The sequence below is a fragment of the Salvelinus sp. IW2-2015 genome, unplaced genomic scaffold (assembly GCF_002910315.2).
Source record: "Salvelinus sp. IW2-2015 unplaced genomic scaffold, ASM291031v2 Un_scaffold16450, whole genome shotgun sequence".
NCBI lineage: Eukaryota > Metazoa > Chordata > Actinopteri > Salmoniformes > Salmonidae > Salvelinus > Salvelinus sp. IW2-2015.
In genome coordinates, this window is record NW_019957592.1 from 102,565 (window position 1) to 121,463 (window position 18,899).

Sequence of the window (18,899 nt, forward strand, 5' to 3'; positions counted from 1 at the left end):
TGTGTGGCAGGCTTACAATGATGGCAAAAAACAACCTTTGAGAGTGTGCTGACCCTGGTGCTGGAGGGGGTAGGCAGCTGCAGGTTGAATGTTTGAAGGGGAAACCACTGGCCTAGTTGATACAATGTTTCAAGTTTGATGCAGACAGGCCATTATAGAATATACATATATATATAAAAAAATATATATATATATTTTTAAAATCAGGATATTTTCTACCTGCAGGCTGCAATGTTAATATTTGTTGGCTTTATGTAGGCACTTTTTTACAGAGTTGGCAATGGCAATAGAAGTTACTTTTAGATTTGTTTTATATTCATTTAGATAGAACTTAGATGAACCACATGGCAAAGATTTTGAGATACGAAGACTATTATAAATTAAATGAAACTGTTAATTGATAATCCTAACTGGCACGCAGAACGGTAGAAATGGTAACATAAATTGGCACTCCAAATGGAAAAGGTTGCCGACCCCTACTGTAGCCTATTATCTGTGAAGGCTAGCAGCAGAGGGAGGAGGGCGGCACATGTTTTTTCCCCTTCTGTCTAGGCCATCTTGATCTCTGGCTCTCTCGAGTGATTTGTGTGTCTCAATTATTTAATCAAACAGTGTACTTAAAGCATCAGACAAGCTACATATAGTTGATTTTATWAAAAAAATTAAAATACAAGTTTAAAAATGTCGACCAATCGATTGGTTGAAAGAACAGACGACTCTCGGTTGACCAAGATTTATTTTAGTCCGGGACAGCCCTAGTTTCTATAAATGTATATAGGAATATCTTGTCCGTGATAAATACATCCCTGTCTTTGTTCTGACAAAGGTCAGAGTCAACGAGCACGGACAAATATCTTGTTGACTGAAAACATTGTCCGAAGTGAAAGGCAATGTATCTGATGTTGAAAAATATGATACAATATTAGACAAAGGCGGTTCTTCAGGGAATAATAATTGGAGCCCAAATCGTAGAATCCACATAAATCGTAGAATGGCATCAACATTCTCACCTCTCCATAAGAAGACCCAGCAGCTCCTGAGGTTTGCAGAAGGACCTGTAGGTTGTTAGAAATGTTCGGACAAAATTTGGATCTGCAAGAAGGAAAAACAATGGGATTGTCAGCCATTTTGTTAATCATTCCCAGCATTGTGCAAGTATCTATTTTTCTTTCATGACTTTCAGTATGAAATTTGCTACTGGTTGCCAGCTAGATATCTTATAACTATTAAGTTAACAGTCTAAGATATGCTAACCAATGTCATGTGTATTATTAGGCAACRAACAGAAAAAAACAGACTGAAACATGGGGGACAACTCGACTTGTCCAATAAGAAAAATGTCAAACATTCCCTAGTGAACATGACCCAGGTCTGTGTGTATATTAGGAGTGCGGATGCTGTGGTTATGCGGGTCTTGGAGTGGGAGCTACAGGGCACCTAGCAAGGGCTAGATCTTCTGCAGTCCGAACAGGATCGTCAGCTAGTGGTTCACATGATGGATCTGTCCAAGCCCTTTCGCCGGGTCTGGCTGGGGTTGGAGGGCAGTGGGTGGGGGGGAACAATAGCTGCCTCAGTGTGGATTTACAAACAATCGGCCTGGAACCATTTCAGCCAGGAAACAGACGCTGCTCTGACGCACGCAACTGCCACTCCACCACACACACGCTTAAAAATAGATTACCCGCCTGTCCTTCCCACCACCGACATACACACGGCAGTGTTTCTCCTAGGCTTTGGCCACAAATACAAGTATACTGTGGGACAAGTCAACAACATTACTTGGGTATGACTCAACAGAATATGAACTTATAAAAAGTTAGATTTTCACTGGGCAGTTACTTTAAAGTTAACTGCCTGCAATTTTACACATTTTTTGCCTTGGCTTATGTTGTGTTCTTATGCTATCTGAGTGACTCAAACTTTAAAACAAAATTACATTTTAGATTGTCACTGACAGTTTAGTTTTTATTCTGGTGGTTGTTAGTTCTCAAAGATGATCTTATTCAAAAAAATATAGCTCCATTATTTTTTCTACATATTTTATATCTGGATTTCATCATTCAAGTTTAAACCGAACAGCTTTTACCATCCCAAACCTTATTTTGTAACTTATTTAAGTCAAAAGTGTGGACACCTACTCATTCAAGGGTTTCTCTTTATTTTTACTATTTTCTTAATTGTAGAACAATAGTGAAGACATCAAAACTATGAAATAACACACATGGAATCATGTTGTAACCAAAAAAAAATGTTAAACAAATCATTATATATATTTTTTTTAATATATGAGATTCTTCAAAGTAGCCACCCTTTGCCTTGACGACAGCTTTGCACACTCTTGGCATTCTCTCAACCAGCTTCATAAGGTAGTCACCTGGAATGCTTTTCAACTAACAGGTGTTCCTTGTTAAAAGTTTACTTGTGGAATTGCTTTCCTTCTTAATGCATTTGAGCCAATCAGTTGTGTTGTGACAAAGTAGGGGTGGTATACAGAAGATAGCCCTATTTGGTAAAATGCAGAATCAAATCAAACTTTATTTGTCACATGCGCCGAATACAACAAGTGTAGACTTTATCGCGAAATGTGAAAAGTACCAACCCTTAACCAACAGTGCAGTTCAAGAAGAGTTCAGTTGATTTGGTAAATATTTTCTTAAGTAAAAAATAAATAAAACAACACAATAACCAGAATATATATACAGGGGGTACCGGTACCGAGTCAGTGTGCGGGGGTACAAGTTAGTTGAGGTAATTTGTACATGTACAGTTGAAGTCGGAAGTTTACATACACCTTAATCAAATACATTTAAACTCAGTTTCACAATTCCTGACATTTCATCCTAGTAAAAATTCCCTGTCTTAGGTCAAGTTAGGATCACCACTTTATTTTAAGAATGTGAAATGTCAGAATAATAGAGAGAATAATTTTTCAGTTTGTATTTCTTTCATCACATTCCCAGTGGGTCAGAAGTTTACATTACACTCAATTAGTATTTGGTAGCATTGCCATTCAATTGTTTAACTTGGGTCAAACGTGTTGGGTAGCCTTCCACAAGCTTCTCACAATAAGTTGGGTGAATTTTGGCCCATTCCTCCTGACAGAGCTGGTGTAACTGAGTCAGGTTTGTAGRCCTCCTTGCTCGCGCACACTTTTTCAGTTCTGCCCACAAATGTTCTATAGGATTGAGCTCAGGGCTTTGTGAAGGTCACTCCAATACTTGGACTTTGTTGTCCTTAAGCCATTTTGCCACAACTTTGGAAGTATGCTTAGGGTCATTGTCCATTTGGAAGACCGATTTGCGACCAAGCTTTAACTTCCTGACTGATGTCTTGAGATGTTGCTTCAATATATCCACATACATTTCCTCCCTCATGATGCCATCTATTTTTTGAAGTGCACCAGTCCCTCCTGCAGCAAAGCACCCCCACAACATGATGCTTCCACCCCCGTGCTTCACGGTTGGGATTGTGTTCTTCGGCTTGCAAGCCTCCCCCTTTTTCCTCCAAACATAACGATGGACATTATGGTCAAACAGTTCTATTTTTGTTTCATCAGACCAGAGGACATTTCTCAAAAAAGTACGATCTTTGTCCCCATGTGCAGTTGCAAACCGTAGTCTGGCTTTTTAATGGCGGTTTTGGAGCAGTGGCTTCTTCCTTGCCGAGCGACCTTTCAGGTTATGTCGATATAGGTCTCGTTTTACTGTGGATATAGATACTTTTGTACCCGTTTTCTCCAGCATCTTCACAAGCTCCTTTGCTGTTGTTCTGGGATTTATTTGCACTTTTTGCACAAAAGTACGTTCATCTCTAGGAGACTGAGCGGTACGACGGCTGTGTGGTTCCATGGTGTTTATACTTGCATACTATTGTTTGTACAAATGAACGTGGTACCTTCAGGTGTTTGGAAATTGCTCCCAAGAATGAACCAGATTTGTGGAGGTCTACACAAGACTTGTGGGGCTGTAGAGGACCCACGCTCCACTACAGCCCTGTTGATGTTAAATGGGGGGCCTGTTCAGCCCGCCTTTTCCTGTAGTCCACGATCAGCTCCATTGTCTTGCTCACATTGAGGGAGCGGTTGTTGTCCTGGTACCTCACTGCCAGGTCTCTGACCTCCTAAACCTCCCTATAGGCTGTGTCATCGTTGTCGGTGATCAGGCCTACCACTGTTGTGTCGTTAGCAAACTTGATGGTTTTGGAGTTGTGTTTGGCCACACAGTCGTGGGTGAACAGGGAGTGCAGGAGGGGACTAAGTACACACCCCTGAGGGGCCCCAGTGTTGAGGATCAGCGTGGCAGATGTATTGTTGACACCCTTACCACCTGAGGGCGGCCCGTCAGAAAGTCCAGGATCCAGTTGTAGAGGGAGGTGTTTAGTCCCAGAGTCCTTAGCTTAGTGATGAGCTTCGTGGGCATTATGGTGTTGAATGCTGAGGTGTAGACAACGAACAGCATTCTGACATAGGCGTTCCTTATGTCCAGGTGGGAAAGGGCAGTGTGGAGTGCGATTGAGATTGCGTCATCTGTGGATCTGTCGGCTGCCGAGAGCATTATCTTATCACACAGATACAGAACAGCTGATGCTCTCGTGCATGCTTCAGTGTTGCTTGCCTCGAAGCAAGCATAAAAAGGCATTTAGCGCGTCTGGTAGGCTCACGTCACTGGGCAGCTTGTGTCTGGGTTTCCCTTTGTTGTCCGAAATAGTTTTCAAGCCCTGCCACATCTGACGAGCGTCAGAGCCCGTGTAGTAGGATTCAATCGTAATCCTGTATTGATGCTTTGCCTGTTTGATGGGTTGTCTGAGGGCATAGCGGGATTTCTTGTAAGTGTCCGGATTAGCGTCCCGCTCCTTGAAAGTGGCAGCTCTAGCCTTTAGCTCGATGCTTCTGGTTGGTATATGTACGTACGGTCACTGGGGGGGGGACGTCGTCGATGCACTTATTGATGAAGCCGATGACTGAGGTGGTATATACTCCTCAATGCCATTGGATGAATCCCGAAACATATTCCAGTCTGTGCCAGCAAAACAACCCTGTAGCGTAGCATCCGCGTCATCTGACCACTTCCGTATTGAGCGAGTCACTGGTACTCCTGGTACAACTTACTTGCTTGTAAGCAGGAATCAGGAGGATAGAATTATGGTCAGATTTGCCAAATGGAGGGCGGTGGAGAGCTTTGTTTGCATCTCTGTGTATGGCGTAAAGGTGGTCCAGAGTTTTTTTCCCTCTGGTATCACGTGACATGCTGGTGAAAATCTGGTGAAACTGATTTACGTTTGCCTGCATTAAAGTTCCTGGCTACTAGGAGCGCCGCTTCTGGATGAGCATTTTCTTGTTTGCTTATGGCCTTATAGAGTTGGATGAGTGCGGTCTTAGTGCCAGCATCGGTCTGTGGTGGTAAATAGACGGCTACAAATAATATAGATGAGAACTCTCTTGGTAGATAGTGTGGTCTATAGCTTATAAGGTACTCTACCTCAGGCGAGCAATACGTTGAGACTTCTTTAATATTAGACATAGCGCACCAAGTCCATACTATGGCAAGAACAGCTCAAATAAGCAAAGAGAAACAACAGTCCATCATTACTTTAAGACATGAAGGTCAGTCAATACGGAATATTTCAAGAACTTTGGAAGTTTCTTCAAGTGCAGTCGCAAAAACCAAGTGCTATGATGAAACCGGCTCTCATGAGGACCGCCACAGGAAAGGAAGACCAAGAGTTACCTCTACTGCAGARGATAAGTTCATTGAAGTTAACTGCACCTCAGATTGCAGCACAAATAAATGCTTCAGAGTTTAAGTAACAGACTGAACAATTAATGTTTGAGGAGACTACGTGAAATTAGGCATTCATGGTCAAATTGCTGCAAAGAAACCACTACTAAAAGGACACCAATAATAAGAAGAGACTTGCTTAGGCCAAGAAACATGAGCAATGGACATTAGACTGGTGGAAATTTGTCCTTTGGTCTGGTGAGTCCAAATGTTATATTTTTGGTTCCAACTGCCGTGTCTTTGTGGAACGCAGAGTAGGTGAACGGATGATCTCCGCATGTGTGGTTCCCACCGTGAAGCATGGAGGTGATGATGCTTTGCTGGTGACATGGTCTGTGATTTATTTAGAGGCACACTTAACCAGCATGGCTACCACAGCATTCTGCAGCATTACGCCATCCCATCTGGTTTTGCGCTTAGTGGGACTATCATTTGTTTTTCAACAGGACAATGACCCAAAACACCTCCAGGTTGTGTAAGGGCTATTTGACCAAGGAGTGATGGAGTGCTGCATCAGATGACCTGGCCTCCACAATCCCCCAACCTCAACCCAATTGAGATGGTTTGGGATGAGTTGGACCGCAGAGTGAAGGAAACGCAGCCAACAAGTGCTCAGCATATGTGGGAGCTCCTTCAAGACTGTTGGAAAAGCATTCCAGGTGAAGCTCGTTGAGAGAAAGCCAAGTGGGGGCGCAAAACTATCATAAATGCAAAGGGTGGCTACTTTGAAGAATCTCAAATATATTTTGTTTAAGCCTTTCTTGTTTAAGCCTTTTTTGGTTACTAAATGATTCCATATATGTTATTTCATAGTTGATGTTTTCACTATTCAATGTAGAAAATATAAAAAATAAAGAAAAACCCTTGAATGAGTAGGTGTGTCCAAACTTTTGACTCATACTGTAAATATGTATAGGGGTAAGGTGACGAGGCATCAGGATATAATAAACAGAGTAGCAGCCTACATGATGATTGTATGTGTGTGTGTGTGTGTGTGTGTGTGTGTGTGTGTGTGGCTGTGTGTGTTGTTGTAGAGTTGTCAGTATAAATGTGTGCATGTGTGTGTGAGCAAATGGTCCCTCTCACACTCACAAAAAAGTATTCAGACCCCTTGACTTTTCCACATTTTGTTACATTACACGCTTATTCTAAAATTGATTAAATAAAAATTGCTGATCAATCTACACACAATAACCTATAATGACAAAACAAAACAGTTTTTAGAAATGTTAGCAAATGTATGACAAACAAATACCTTATTTACATAAGTATTCAGACCCTTTGCAATGAGACTCGAATTGGCTTCCGGTGCCATTCCTGTTTCCATTGATCATCCTTGAGATGTTTCTACAACTTGATTGGAGTCAACCTGTGGTAAATTCAATTGATTGGACATGATTTGGAAAAGCACACAACTGTCTATACAAGGTCTCACAGTTGACTATGCATGTCAGAGCAAAACCAAGCCATGAGGTCAAAGGAATTGTTTGTAGAGCTCAGAGACAGGATGGTGTCAAGGCACAGATCTGGGGAAGGGTACCAAAACCCTTCTGCAGCATTGAAGGTCCACAAGAACACACTGCCCGCAATCATTCTTAAATGGAAGAGTTGGCTGCACGGCCAAACTGAGCAATCGGGGAAGAAGGGCCGTGGTCAGGGAGGTGATCAAGAACCCGATGGTCACTCTGACAGCTCTCCAGAGTTCCTCTGTGAAGATGGGAGAACCTTCCAGAAGGACAACCATATCTGCAGCACTCCACCAACCAGGCCTTTATGGTAGAGTGGCCAGGCGAAAGCCACTCATCAGTAAAAAGGCACATGACAGCCCGCTTGGAGTTTGACAAAAGGCACCTAAAGGACTCTCAGACCATGAAGGACTCAGACCATCCTTGATGAAAACCTGCTCCAGAGTGCTCAGGACCTCAGACTAGGGTGAAGGTTCACCTTSCAACAGGACAACGACCCAAAGCACACAGCCTAGACAACACAGGAGTGGCTTTGGGACAAGTCTCCGAATGTGCTTGAGTGGCCCAGACAGAGCCCTGACTTGAACCCGATCGAACATCTCTGGAGAGACCTGAAAATAGCTGTGCAGCGACACTCCCCATCCAACCTGACAGAGCTTGAGAGGATCTGCAGAGAAGTATGGGAGAAACTCCCCAAATACAGGTGTGCCAAGCTTTTAGCGTCCTACCCAAGAGGACTCGAGGCTGTAATCGCTGCCAAAAGTGATTCAACAAAGTACTGAGTAAAGGGTCTGAATACTTACGTAAATGTGATATTTTTAAATGTATTTTTATATATATTTGCAAACACTTCTAAAAAACATTTTTTTGCTTTGTCATTATGGGGTATTGTGTGTAGCTTGATGAGGCGAAAAAAACGATTTAATCAATTTTAGAATAAGGCTGTAACGTAACAAAATGTGGAAAAAGTCAAGCGGTCTGAATACTTTTCAAATGCACTGTATTATAGATCATTTGAAAGGTCATGAAAGAACCACTTGTCAAACAAAGTTTAAAATGTATCAGGATTTCCTTTTTAATGCTTACAGGTCATTCGGATATGCAGTGGTGTAAAGTACTGAAGTAATTTTTTTAAGTATTTATACTTAAGTAGTACTTTAGTGCATCTGTACTTTACTATTTACTCCATACATTTTCCCTGACACCCATAAGTACTCGTTACATTTTGACAGGAAAATGGTCCAACTCACACACATCAAAAGAACATCCCTGGTCATCCCTACTGGCGCTGATCTGGCGGACTCACTAAACACAAATGCGTAATTTGTAAATKATGTCTGAGTGTTGGAGTGTGCCCCTGGCTATCCGTCAATAAAATTTTTTTTTTTTTTTTAATTGTGCCGTCTGGTTTGCTTAATAAAATAATTTTTTTATGGTTGGTTTATACTTCTCCTTTTGATACTTAAATACATTTTAGCAGTTCCGTTTACTTTTGATACTTAAGTACATTTAAAACCAAATACTTTTACTCAAGTAGTATTTCACTGGGTGACTTTCACTTACTTGAGTCATTTTCTATTAAGGTATCTTTACTTTTACTCAAGACAATTGAGTACTTTTTCCACCACTGCTGTTGTGTACCAGAGGGGTCAATGGTCAACGTTCTGTTGACCTGAACATTCCGAAAATGTGTCTGAATCTCTAAGCTTTCCAATCATATAAGATTAAAGGGTACAAGTGAGCAATAACTTGTTGTATAGTGATATTGTTTGTCATAGGGCAAAATCCCTATGGGAAAAATAGATGGGACGGAGGGATGAAAGACAACACGCAGAAAGCTATCATTGCTGCACTGATATCACACATTTTCCAACTCTAGGGACATTGACCTTCAAAAAAATCACTTAGRGACATCATTGTCCCAAGTCAGCCCGACCGACCCTCCTGGCTCATGGACTATATTRATTCTTGACTACAATTTATGGCAAAAGAGAAGCATAGTTCCATGCAAATTGTAATGCAGATAGTCAGGACAGAGAGATAAGAGAGAAAGCGTGTGTTGTCCCTGCCCTGCTGTCTCCTGGGTGGGAGTAGGGTGTGTGTCCAGGCATGAGGTGCATCGCACAGGAAGCACCTTTTTCCCCTTTTCAAATTACCCTGGCCACACAGACACACTTTTCCTCAAAAGGCTTGTTTCCCTTGGCTTATTTGAAATCAGTGGCACACAGACTGTTGGAAACTAAAAAGGAAAATAGTGGCCTATATTTACACCCTACTTTTTATTCGTGGGAGGAAGTTTACACAGGGGTGTGAGCTGGACAGTCCACCCATAAGAGGAATGTTCTCTCCTGGCTTTGTATTGTGCTGGAATAACCTTGGGCCAGTGTTTTTTAACTCCAGTCCTTCAATACTCCCCACAGCACACAGGTTTGGTGTAGCCCAGAACAAGCACACCTTAATCAACTAGTCAACTAATCATCAAGCACTTGGGTGAGTTGAATCAGGTGTGCTTCAACAAAAGTGTACAGTTTGGGGGGTACTCATGGACCACAGTTGAGAAACACTGCTCTAGACTTGCAGAGACAAAACCCAAACGTATGTGTAAGAGTTCAGAAAGGATTCCGTGCTATAAACAAAGGAAAACGTGTGTCTTTAAGAAGATTTTATACAACACCTGTATGGTTGCATGACATTGAATAACACATAGAAACAGACCAAATTCAGAAGCGCTTGGCCTAAATGTTTTGCTCCCCGGATTACCAGAGCCCACATCCACTTGGACTTTGAGCGATTGAATTTGGCGATTTATTTCCCCAAAACGACGTCATTACTTTTAATKAATGAAGAGCTTATTGGTCCAATCGCAGCCTTGTATCTGGTTAGGTACAATGGCACCCRTCAGTAGAGAAGAATACAGACCCCATGGTCTAACTACTACTATGCATGATGGGTCATTCAGCATTTCTAAAGAGTGACTTCTCACAAAACCTAGACAAAGAATGACCATGATTTTCTGAATTTTCACAAAATATAATCCATAGAACAGTCCTTAGGTTGAAGGATTGTTGACATATATATCTAAAAGCATAATTGAGAAAGAATTAATACAAGTTGGCATATTTCTGACATTTTAGCCTTATCCAGGCCGCCTTTAAAACTCCATAGTGTTTCATCTGTAGGTGCTACTAAGCAAACATTGGTGTCATATGAATTTTTATTGCTTGCTCTGAAATAGGAGTAGTAATTTGGTTTCAAATCACATTTTTACATTAATTTATGAATATAGAAAAATAAACATGAATAGACATTTTTGATTTGGCATTTAAAAAAAGATATATATTTTTGAACATGATATATGCCTACTCTACAGGCATATCAAAGTTCCAGATGGGATCTCTGCTACTCTTAGTCATGATCCAATTTGTAAGTATTACCAACAGTGAACGTGAAAATGTATTCAAAATTGTCGCTTTCTGCTGGTGATATGCAAGTAAAAGGAGGGCTGTGATTGGTTACATTGCCTACTATGCCAATTTCTCTGTATAAAATGGGCCATAACTTTAAAACTAGCAGAGATCCCACTCTGGAACTTTGATATGCAACTTCAATAATCTTTTTTATTTTTTTATCAAAAAACTCTTCATATTACAGAACAAGTGGTAAAGCTTCATACGACAATTTCTGCTTTGTAGCACCTACAGATTAAGCATTGTGGAGTCTTAAAGGAGGCCTGGGTAAGCCCAAAATGTCATAAATATGCCAACTTTTAGATAAATACAGTTGAAGTCGAAAGGTTACATACACCTTAGCCAAATACATTTAAACTCAGTTTCACAATTCCTGACACTTCATCCTAGTAAAAATTCCCTGTCTTAGGTCAGTTAGGATCACCACTTTATTTTAAGAATGTGAAATGTCAGAATAATAGTAGAGAGAATGATTTTTCAGCTTTTATTTCTTTCATCACATTCCCAGTGGGTCAGAAGTTTACATAGCATTGCCTTTAAATTGGTTAACTTGGTCAAACGTTTCGGGTAGCCTTCCACAAGCTTCCCACAATAAGTTGGGTGAATTTTGGCCCATTCCTCTTGACAGAGCTGGTGGAACTGAGGCAGGTTTGTAGGCCTCCTTGCTCGTTACACACTTTTTCAGTTCTGMCCACAAATGTTCTATAGGACTAAGGTCAGGGCTTTGTGATGGCCACTCCAATACCTTGACTTTGATGTTTTTAAGCCATTTTGCCACAACTTTGGAAGTATGCTTGGGGTCATTGTCCATTTGGAAGACCCATTTGCGACCAAGCTTTAACTTCCTGACTGATGTCTTGAGATGTTGCTTAAATATATCCACATAATTTTCCTCGTCCATGATGCCATCTATTTTGTGAAGTGCACCAGTCCCTCCTGCAGCAAAGCACCCCCACAACATGATGCTGCCACCCCCGTGCTTCACGGTTGAGATGGTGTTCTTCCGCTTGCAAGCCTCCCCCTTTTTCCGCCAAACATAACAATGGTCATTATGGCCAAACAGTTCTATTTTTGTTTCATCAGACCAGAGGAAATTTCTCCAAAAGGTACGATCTTTGTCCCCATGTGCAGTTGCAAACCGTAGTCTGGTTTTTTAAATGGCAGATTTGGAGCAGTGGCTTCTTCCTTGCTGAGCGGCTTTTCAGGTTGTCGATATAGGACTCGTTTTACTGTGGATATAGATACTTTTGTACCCGTTTCCTCCAGCATCTTCACAAGGTCCTTTGCTGTTGTTCTGGTATTGTGAAATAATCTGTCTGTAAACAATTGTTGGAAAAATTACTTGTGTCATGCACAAAGTAGATGTCCTAACCGACTTGCCAAAACTATAGCTTGTGAACAAGAAATGTGTGGAGTGGTTGAAAAACAAGTCTTAATGACTCCAACCTAAGTATGTAAACTTCCGACTTCAACTGTGTATGTCAACAACCCTGTCTCCAAAGGACTATTTTATGGATTACATTTCGTGACCATCCTGAAAATCATGGCATCTTTTTGTTTGGCTTTAGTGAGGAATCACTAAAGGAGTTCAGGTGTCACTGAAGTCTGCAAAGTGATTACCTCAACAACACTGTAATGGCTAGCTCACCAACATTCCACAAAGGGCTGTGTTTAAATTTTATTTTTATTTAACCTTTATTTAACTAGGCAAGTCAGTTAAGAACAAATTCTTATTTACAATCACGGCCTACCAAATGGCAAAAGGCCTCCTGCAGGGACAGGGGCCTGGGATTAAAAAAATAAATAATAAATACAATATAAAAATAGGACAAAACACACATCACAACAAGAGAGACAACACTACATAAAGAGAGACCTAAGACAACAACATAGCAAGGCAGCAACACATGACAACAACAACATGGTAGAAACAACATTGTAGCAGCGCAAAACATGGTACAAACATTATTGGGCACAGACAACAGCACAAAGGTCAAGGTAGAGACAACAATACATCACACAGAGCAGCCACAACTGTCAGTAAGAGTGTCCATGATTGAGTCTTTGAATGAAGAGATTGAGATAAGACTGTCCTGTTTGAGTGTTTGTTGCAGCTCGCTCCAGTCGCCAGCTGCGGCAAACTGAAAAGAGGAGCGACCCAGGGATGTGTGTGCTTTGGGGACCTTTAACAGAATGTGACTGGCAGAACGGGTGCTGTATGTGGAGGATGAGGGCTGCAGTAGATATCTCAGATAGCCCTCTTAGGTCTCACTCCCCACTATGTAAATAAGCATCAACCAGTGGAAGGGGAAGTTCAGTATTTTATAACATGATGCTAGAGGGTTCCTAACCCTGAAAGTAGTCTATGGGCCGGAAAAAACTGTAATCCGTGGTTTGATTTTCTTTAAACAGCTACGCACAAGGTGAGGATACTGAACTTCCCTTTTAAACACCAAACAGATAGGCAAATTACAGGCAGGAAAGATCTGCTACTACCGGTCGCTTACTAAATGGCGACGTGAAGATGAATAGGCTTCATCCACTTGTTTTTTGTTCTTTATCAGTTCTCGTTGTGTTATCTGGGGCTAAAATGACACTGAAACAAAGCAGGTCATCGCATATCCGCGTTCTGACGTCAACTGTGGCCAAATATTTACGAGCAGTGTGAAAACAGCTATAAATGGATGCGGGGATGACGAAAGTGGGGGGAAGAAATAGGCCTTCCACTATCTTGTCTTTTATGTTTAGCATAAACTGCGTTTGCGCCAAGTTCAAGGTTTTGTGTGTAGAACAACAAGGTGATAACAGGAACATGCACGCCAGGCACTGGGCAAGTGAATAATTGCATAAACACAAACATGGTGTGGACACATGAGTAAAAAAAAAAGAAGGTCAGGACAAAATTAACAAGATACAGAAAATATCTAGGTTTCTAGGAATTCACTTTCACCTGTCCAGTTCTCTCACATTCAGGAAAAGAAATGTGGAGAGGGAGCCATAAAAGATGCGACCCATGTCTACTTCCTGCTCCTCGTAGCCCTTTACACTCGTACCTGTATACAGGTTGAAAATAGCATATGTGGCAGTACAATAACATGCAGTGTTAACGTTTATGATCACTATGTWTGATGTACAGTTACAAGATGACATGGCGTCATACCCTGGGTGGTTCTGAACAGAATGAGCCTGTTTGTCTAAAGCATGACTCTTTTCTATCCGCACCAAAATCACGACCCGTTTCTCTGAATTGCCCTGTGAAAGCCTAACACTGTAAGATAGTATTTTATAACTTAGCTAGTCATCATGTTGGCAATAGAACAAGCTTTCATGATGCCCAGCTGACACAGATTGCGATTTATAATGGTCAGTTTTTGGATTGCATGAACAACAGTAGTTGTGTGACGGCGGTGATGCAGGTCCGTGTTACAAACAAACCAAATACAAGTGTGCTTGCTCTAGTTCCTTAACGGCTCAGCTAGGAGAACACAAAACAAAAAAACTTATAGTTGAAGACTGAGTCATTAAAGTGCATTGAAATTACTTASAAACTCTGCACACCAGTTAGTCCTCTCACTCAAACTATTTTTTATCCGAGGTTGCACCTACCCCACATTTTCCAGGAATATTGTTATCATGTTACTGAATGTATCCAGAGTATTTTCAGATTTCATTATCAACAAACGCGGTGAGAAGTACAGTAAATGTCAAATGCACATAAAATCAACAGTGTAATGTTTGGATTCAGTCTTGTGAAAGGTGGACTATCGTGTCCTCAACTTTGGTCTAATAATGTTCCCATAATCTCATATTTCTTTCAAATTGACTCCTACCGACCACTTTTTAACCCCAAAACCCTGCCCCTTCCCCCCTTTTCTACGATKGGAAAGGGTCTGCAAGATGTTCTCTTTCAGGATTTAGCAACTACTGTCACTCCACACATCTGAGGGAGGTATTTGTATAGCCCGCTGTATGAAAAAGGCACGCATTTCAAAAGGTCATAACAGGTCACACACAGGAAACCCTTTCTGTGTCGTGTGCTTTTTCTCACCTGCATACATGTGGAAGGTGAGCCTTTCGATGAGCTTGAGCACTGTCCCCGCCTTGATGATAGGGATGCCCGACTTGGACTGCACGTTCTCCTCGAACACCACGTTCTCCTCAGAGTCGGGCGTGGCGAACCGGTAAAGCTCCGCCCCGGGCAGCCTCATTTGCTCCTCCTTCTCCTCCTGCAGCATGGCCGAGTCCAGCATGCGCTCCAGCGTCGAGCGGTACTGCAGCGAGATGAGCGCCGCCATCCAGCCATTCTTGTCCTCGGCCGACTTGGCGGCAAACACCACGCTGTTGCCGTCTTTGAGGATGATCTCAAAGGCGTGCCGGTACTCGCCCTCCTTGTCGTCCTTGTCGTTGATCTGCACCTTGCGCATGAAGAACTTCTCCTTGAGGCGGTACTCGGCGGTGGACGAAGCACCAGGCAAGCGCGGCTGGCCGTGGTTGGACTTGCAGCAGATCATCAGACCGTCGAAGAGGAAGATGTGCCGTTCGTGTTTGGCGCCCACGCGTGTCAGCGTCCCCTCCATGATGAACTCGTTGCAGCACTGGCCGATGTCCTTGCCCTCCCAGCCGTCAATGTTCTTCTGGATCTCGTTCATCTTCTTGATGGCCAGGTGCTTGCCCTTCATCTGCTGGCTGTAGAAGCGGCAGGCCGACTCGCTGGCGCCACCGAAGAGTTTGAGGGGAAAAGTTGAATGTAAGAGAAAGAATGTGAGAGAAAAAAAAGGGAGAGGGGGGGGAGAGAGGTAGGGAAATGTGGGTCTGATGTTCACAGAACATTGACAATGGAAAACAAATCAACAAAGCCAGCGAGACTGAGATGGAGTGTAGGGTCAAGTGTGGGTGGCTGAGTTTCTAAAGCAGCGGTATAACTAAAACTGGTCCAGGAGGGGGTTCCTACAAACAACATCTCATTAACAAAACACTGGGTGCGAATGAAGAGACGTGACTGGCATCCCCACCCATAACTATAATCCTGACCCTAACCTTAAAGGAAAATTCCACCCAAAAACAATCTTGTGGTATTTGTTTCATCAGATTTTCAAGATATATAACTTTCAAATACAGATATACAGCCAATACGATGCATTTTGCATATATCTTGAAAACTGGATTGCTGACTGGTAAAACATTTTGTAACTTTATCAACAGTGGCCTAAAGAAACAAATACCAAAAGATAGTTTTTGGGTAGAGTTTTCCTTTAACCACACCAATAATCCTAAACTTAACCCAACCAGAACCAATTAGGTAACTAATTTAATATCGGTTTGCTGGTCAGTCATGTCCCTTCAGTTTCCACCCAACACTGGTGGACCAGCAGGCCGATTGACTAGACGTCCTCACCATTCCAGCAGTTGAACAAAACGGTAGTCTACCGAGGAAGGGCCCACACCCATGGTTAACAGGGTGCCTCGGATGACCAACTGAGAAAGTGCATAAGAATAGAATGAGTCTAAAAGAATAAAGAGCATCTGATTATATTTCTTTGAGCCAGACACTATTTAAATATTGTTTTGGTTCATCATACCTTTAATATGGTCTATGGTATGACTATCATATTCAAAAATGAGGTATGAGTATCTCTCATTCCAGTTCTTTTAGGAGCACAATGTAGACTAGTCTTTGTTTTAATCAATCTCTTTATTCTCATATTATACCAATGTCTATTTTCAGTCTTTACTCATTATTAAGGGCCATGCCCCCTGTAATAGTTAGGTCATGTGAGTAGTAAGTTCAAAACCCTTTCAGAAATTCACTACGAAAAGACTGGTTTGAGTGAAAACCAGCACATGCGGTGGTCTTTCAAAAGCAGAATGACAAAACGTAAGTAAACAGAAGACGAGAAAGCTCTGCGGCCCACCAGAACCAGAATCTCACCTCTATTGCACATGACAAATCAGCTGAGCAATAATTCCAATGATCACTTCTAAAACCACCTACTTAGAATAATAGAACAGCATTGAGCCACTGGGGGGGGGTTAAAGATTTATTGGGGGTTCTACAATCGATTGAGTGAGAGGGGATGGAGAAAAAAAATCAACAAGGATTTTACACCCGCTCGTACAGTGCATCTGAACTAGACCTAGTAGTAAACAATCGCAGGGGGGAGCTTACTTTGTTTTTCACGGACGCACAACGACTTGCATCAGCACTCCCGAGAGGCAGGGGAGGCAGGCAAAGCCAACTTGTGCGCGCCTGTCTTCATACCAGCACCTCAAAGTACAGGATGACTGTCAACCGGCCAGAATTAGCTTCCCCGAGAGACGAGGGGCACCTCTGAAGGGCAAGGGATAGACTACACTCAAAACTTSACCCCAAAATCTTTCATTCCCATTTCCCAGTCCCGTTAAGTGTGAAACTCTAAAAACTATATACAGAAAGAAAGTCAAAACTTTGCCTACTCTCAAGTCTGATCAGAGGTTATATTTGAAGTGCATTTACATTCATCTTTAAACTAGCAGTCTTATGATGAAATGAAGTAGTTAATTATAGCAAAAATATATATATAACGAGCATCATTATCAAATGATCATTTATTCCAGGCAGCRATGGACCTCGCCAGAGCATTAGCGACTAAGAGGTTATTACGTTTTCCTAATGAACAGCAAGCTTGCGAAAGAGCAAGCATAATTCAAATGGCTGTGACAATAGAACTCTTGGGTTGTTCTTTGTTCTGGCTCYCGAAATACAAAGACCCCTAGAGACAGGAAAGGTGTTGCGAAAAACAGCCAAAGTCAACAAAGGTAACCCTTGTCGGGTACCCCAACTCAGTGTGTCCTCTCGAACTGTCCATTTTAGCCTCCTGTTTGTGTCACCATCCCCATGTTCCCGCCAAAGTATGGGGTGCAAAGACATACCGTAAGATAAGCCATCCTTTCCCCATGAAAAATAAAACCAAAACCAAAAAGAACAGCAACAAAGGGGTAATTTTGGGGGGTTTATACCCTACGTCCTCATACTCAACGCTCTTCGCCTCCACGCAGGTAAAGAACGAGCAACAACCGCATGTAACCAAAAAACCACCCCGTTTTCTTCACCAATACAAAAGGAGGGATGGAGAGAAAAATGGTCTGCAAGGTTGGGATGCTAAAGTCCACTGCTGAAAGCAAGGGGATTCTTTTTTTCCCCCTTTCAAACTCTCTCACCTTTTTTTTCTTTTCTCAAAGCCTGGAACAATAATACCAGAACAGGACAGCCCAATTCCTGTCACAACTTCCCTCCGACAACACTGGCGAGCCCCCTCCAACCCTTTCCCTCCCCCCACAGGTCTATTTTAGGTCCAGAGGGAAACTCAGAACTGAGCTTAGGGTGGGGGGTGTGCAGAGGATGGGAGGAGTACACCAATGAGTAGTAAGAATTGCTGTGTGTGTCTATCGTGATGTGTGTGTTGTGTAAGTGTTAACACCTCTTTGAGCATACATAGTGCACATTCAAGACATATCCACCTACTGATGCACATGTGGTACATATGTGCATCTCTGGTCTGTGCCATTATGTGTGTGTCTGAGTTAGCTTTCCATATTTTGCTTGTGGATTTCTATTATTGCATCAGTCAGTGTGTGTGCAAAATGTATTGTGTGTGTCAGAGCTAGCTTTGTATCTTCTTGGGTAAAGAGAACCAGGTGTGGACGGACCGGGAGGGGTTGTAAGTTGGCGCTCCCCTGCCTACCTCAGCCTCCTCTTGGCCATGTTCTTGGAGCAGATCCTCTCCATGCTACTCTGCAGATTGAGCAGCGCCGTGATGGCCTGCTTCAGACACTCCTTGTCCTCCTCGTCCTCACTTTTCTCCTCCAGTTGCTGTGGAAAAAAGGGAGGGGGGCAGAGAAAGAGTGGGTAGAGAATAAAATGTTGGGTCAGGTGGTTTCGCTGGTAGGGGGAGTCCGGTGAAGGATCATGATGCGGTCGGTATAAGGCCAAACTCATGAGCAAGATTAGGGCTAAAGAATAAGTAAAGAATAAATTCTTCATCGCTCGCCCTCTCCATCATTCTCGCATTCCCAACCCCCTCAACTCCAGTGTTTTCCCCTTAATTCTTACTTTCTTTAGCGACGACCTAGGAACAAAATGGCTACCAACATTCAACTGACACCACATGACCCTTTGTGAAATACAACGAAAGTCTTACCCTCCTTTATAT

General features: G+C 42.3%; 1 protein-coding gene across 4 annotated transcripts in view; it reads right to left on the minus strand.

Moving 5' to 3' along the window:
- LOC112080716 (son of sevenless homolog 1) overlaps positions 1–18,899 on the minus strand; it is a 73,156-nt gene that overhangs the window by 24,975 nt on the left and 29,282 nt on the right. For all 4 annotated transcript variants that reach the window (XM_024146557.1, XM_024146556.1, XM_024146555.1 and 1 more), the window contains exons 9-11: positions 18,432–18,559; positions 14,759–15,420; positions 1,011–1,092 (exon numbers count right to left, since the gene is read on the minus strand). In XM_024146557.1, the coding sequence (XP_024002325.1) occupies positions 1,011–1,092; positions 14,759–15,420; positions 18,432–18,559 (872 nt within the window). The remainder of the gene's footprint in view (positions 1–1,010; positions 1,093–14,758; positions 15,421–18,431; positions 18,560–18,899) is intronic.